This window comes from Neophocaena asiaeorientalis, unplaced genomic scaffold (assembly GCF_003031525.2).
Source record: "Neophocaena asiaeorientalis asiaeorientalis breed wild unplaced genomic scaffold, Neophocaena_asiaeorientalis_V1.1 scaffold540, whole genome shotgun sequence".
NCBI classification, from domain to species: domain Eukaryota; kingdom Metazoa; phylum Chordata; class Mammalia; order Artiodactyla; family Phocoenidae; genus Neophocaena; species Neophocaena asiaeorientalis.
In genome coordinates this window covers 4,872,601-4,876,133 of record NW_020172141.1, presented here as the reverse complement: position 1 = coordinate 4,876,133, position 3,533 = coordinate 4,872,601, and the positions used below count along the sequence as shown (strand labels likewise).

Sequence of the window (3,533 nt, the reverse complement as noted above, 5' to 3'; positions counted from 1 at the left end):
CTCAGCTCCAGGGGCCCAGAAGCAACTTAGAGCTGCTGCTTCCCCGGGTTTCTTTTGCCGCATTAAAAAAGCAACAAGATTCCGCGTGTCTCTTCCACAGGCCAAAGTACAACCTAACTGTCCTTGCTCGCTCCCCACCCCTCAGGGAGAAACCTAAGCACCCTTCCCTGGGCCTGTGACGTATTTACCGCAATTCTGGAGGTGTTCCCGTTGTAGAAAGTGTGGGAAAGTGTATGGAAGACAATGAAAATCATCTGTCATTCTTCCATCTACACGTGGCCACTGTGCGCCCTCCCAGCACTTTTTCTGAGCTCTTACGGATGGAGGGAGTCGAATCCTGCCCCCACCACTTTTTTTTTTTTTTCCACCGCTTTTGTGGAAAAGAGGATTGGGAACATATTCTTTCAACGTTACAAATTCTTTAGAAATAGCTTTGTAGTATCTCTTTGTAGGGCTCAGCGACAAGTTACTGGGTTCCGTAAGATATTACGGGAAAACCCGAACTTTTTGGCCAACCCCATATTTAATCGTTAATTTTGGGGAGGGCATTTTAAGTTGATCTCAAGTTGTGCTAAAGTAAATAATGCTGTAGCGAACATCTCCGTGCTTAACCCCCTGCTCACACTTTGCGTTATCTCCCGAGTCTGGGTTCCTGGACGTGGGGCTGCTGAGTGCAGAATCGATGGTTCTTCGGGACCGTGTCCCCATCACCATCTCACAGAGCAGAGCAGCCTAGCACATTCCTGCCGGCCTGCCTCAGCACACCCTCTGTTGGCTGAATTTTTAAAAGTCATTTGCTTTCTTCTTACTGTCAAGCAATTCATGTTCACTGTAGAAAATTTAGAAAATGAAAACATTTAAAAAAATGTGAGCTACTCATGTGTGGCCACCAACCCAAAATGCCAGCTTAGTATTTGTGGAGGTCGCGCTGCACTGCTCTGTCCCTGCTCCTTCCTCATCGCGTCTTCCGTCCCTGGACTCAGGTCTGGTTGTACTTGCCCTGCCCTGTGGCTGACCGTGGCTCCAGGTTGGGGCTGTTGGAAATAGCACTGCAGTGAACGCCCCATTCCTTGGGCAGCCGCACGCATCCCCGGCGAGTCGGCGTCCGGGGACGTCGGGGTTTGCTCTGGACGCTTCGGGGTTGGATGAGCCCTCCAGGCTCACCAGCCCGTGTGTGTCCTTGTCTTGCAGCCAAGGCGGCGTCTCCGCCGGCCCAGAACAGTGGAACTACCAGCCCCGACCCCTTTGAGTCCCAGCCCCCGACCGTGGCCTCAAGCAAGCCCAGCGGCACCCGGAAAACCCCCGAGTCCTTCCTGGGCCCCAACGCAGCCCTGGTGAACCTGGACTCGCTGGTGACCAAGCCAGCCCCGCCGGCACAGTCCCTCAACCCCTTCCTGGCACCAGGTATGCTTGCTTCCCGGCCTTCCTCTGGCCGTCTGCCCTTCCTGAGAGCGGCTCTGGGGCAGGCCCGTGGGCACTGACCTCCCCTCCACCTCTGCGGGGGACTCTTCCCTCGGGGACCACAGGCGGGGACCAGGCTTCGGGGCATGCTGGCCCCAGCTGAGCAGTAGCGGAGCGCCGGGCATCCTGGACCAGCCCTCGCGCCTCTCGGGACTCGGGGGCTGGAAAACAAACCCTGTCCTCAGTTGAGACCGCTGAGCAGAAGCTGCCCCTGACTTGGTGCCCCAGCAGCCAGGGAGACCCTTTAGCGAGCGCCAGTTTTAGGTCAGCTGGAGGCGGACAGTGCTGGGGCTGAGGGGAGGAGCCTGGGTTTGCTGCCCAGCAGCCCTGTTTTCGGGTTGAGGGTAACTGGGCTCTCTGCTGGGCCATGCCCCAGGGACCCCAAGAGCCCTCATTTCGCCCCTGCTGCTGGATTCTGCCTTATCTGGGGCTGGCACTCACCCTTGCCCCCAAGCCCGTCCTCCCTGCCGGTGGGCTCTCCACCCTCAGGAGCTCCACGTGGGCTGCAGGACAAGCCCCAGCCCTCAAGTGAGTGGCCAGGGCCTCCGTGTCCCGTGCCCCCGCCCACGCCAGCCCCCTGTGCGCTCAGCCCCTCAGCTGCGTGGGCCGCTCTCTGCCCCCCCGCTACACGTCCTGTTCCCTCTGCCGGGACGTCTCCCTCCTCTTCTCCGGGGCTGGGGATTCGGAACCCCCTTCGCTTCTCATTTCGGGCAACCCTTTTCCTTGAGGAAGCCCCTGCCCTTCCCCAGAGTTTTCCCAGAAAGGCCTTGGGCTCCGCAAGGGCAGGAACAGGTCACCTTCAAGGTGTTTGGCCTCAGACCTGAGGACTTGGCAGGCTGAGGTTGGGGACCCTCTGACAGAAGCGGTGTGTGTGTGACGCCTGGGTCCTGCCCGGCCGTGCGCTCCTGAGGTGGGTAGGGAACGTGGTTGCCACCAGTGGGAGTGGCTCCAGGGCAGAGCTGGCCGACAGCCAGGGGTCTGCCCCGAGGGCCCCTGCAGGAGCTCCACTGCCAGGCCGTGGGGGGCCGGTCAGGGCCTGGGGGCTACAGCCAAGACGCAGGAGGCTCCGGCAGCCCCCCGGCCCTCCAGGGCCATCCTCCTGGCTCTTCCCCTTTCTGGTCCTACTCTGTGGTCTAGTCTGCTCATCTCTAGCCGGGGTGATCTGATCTGCACAGCCCTCTTCCCACGGCTCCGAGGAGCGACTGATGCAAGAGCGTTGGGGTGCCCTCGTGGAGAGCAGGCGGCATCTCCTCTGGTGACCTGGGGGTGCCTTCCTGGCAGCCTTTGTGAGCAGGGGCTGGGCCGAGTTGGAGACTCAGTGCCGGCAGCGCCCGTGGTTTTTGGCCAGGGTATCAGTAGATGTTTCTGCTGAACTCGGGGAAGGGTTTCTGGTATGAGAGGAATTCCGGAAACACTGGGCAGGACGGCGCTGTATCTGCTTCTAGACTGCAGGACTTCTCAGAGCCTTTATTATGCCAGGGTCCCCAGGTGCGGGCCGCCCTGCGCTTCCCACCTCCCCCGTGGCTCCCCTCTCTCCCCGCACCTCTCTCCTCTCCCCTCTCCCTCTGGTCGCAGAGCTAGGCTGGCTGGCTGGCTGAGAGAACGAGGGAGGGCGCCCGGGGTGCCCGCCCGGAGGAGGAGCTGGGCCCCGCGAGCCTGGCCCCTCGCTGGGCTCCTCACGGCCTGACTCTCCCAGTCCCAACACCAGGCCCAGAGGGGCGGGCGGGCTGCCCCGGTGCCGCTGTGCCGCGGTCGCCCAGGCCCGGGCATGCTGCTGCTCTGACCGCGGCCACCCTGCCCGCTCTCTCGCCAGGTGCCGCCGCGGCCTCAGCCCCGGTCAACCCCTTCCAGGTGAACCAGCCGCAGCCGCCGACGCTGAACCAGCTGCGGGGGAGCCCGGTGCTGGGGAGCAGCGCGTCCTTCGGGCCCGGCCCGGCTGTGGAGCCCGTGGCTGTGGCCTCCGTGACGTCCGCAGCCTCCCACCCAGCCCTGGGGGCTGGCGGCTCCTCCCTGCCACCGCTGGGCCCCGCTGCAGTGAACATGGTGGGCAGCCTGGGCGTCCCCCCGTCGGC

At 62.5% G+C, this 3,533-nt stretch overlaps 1 protein-coding gene across 1 annotated transcript in view; it reads left to right on the top strand.

The window, feature by feature from the left end:
* EPN2 (epsin 2) overlaps window positions 1-3,533 on the top strand; it is a 79,032-nt gene that overhangs the window by 73,761 nt on the left and 1,738 nt on the right. The window contains exons 11-12 of the mRNA XM_024752739.1: window positions 1,192-1,404; window positions 3,275-3,531. Of these exons, the coding sequence (XP_024608507.1) occupies window positions 1,192-1,404; window positions 3,275-3,531 (470 nt within the window). The remainder of the gene's footprint in view (window positions 1-1,191; window positions 1,405-3,274; window positions 3,532-3,533) is intronic.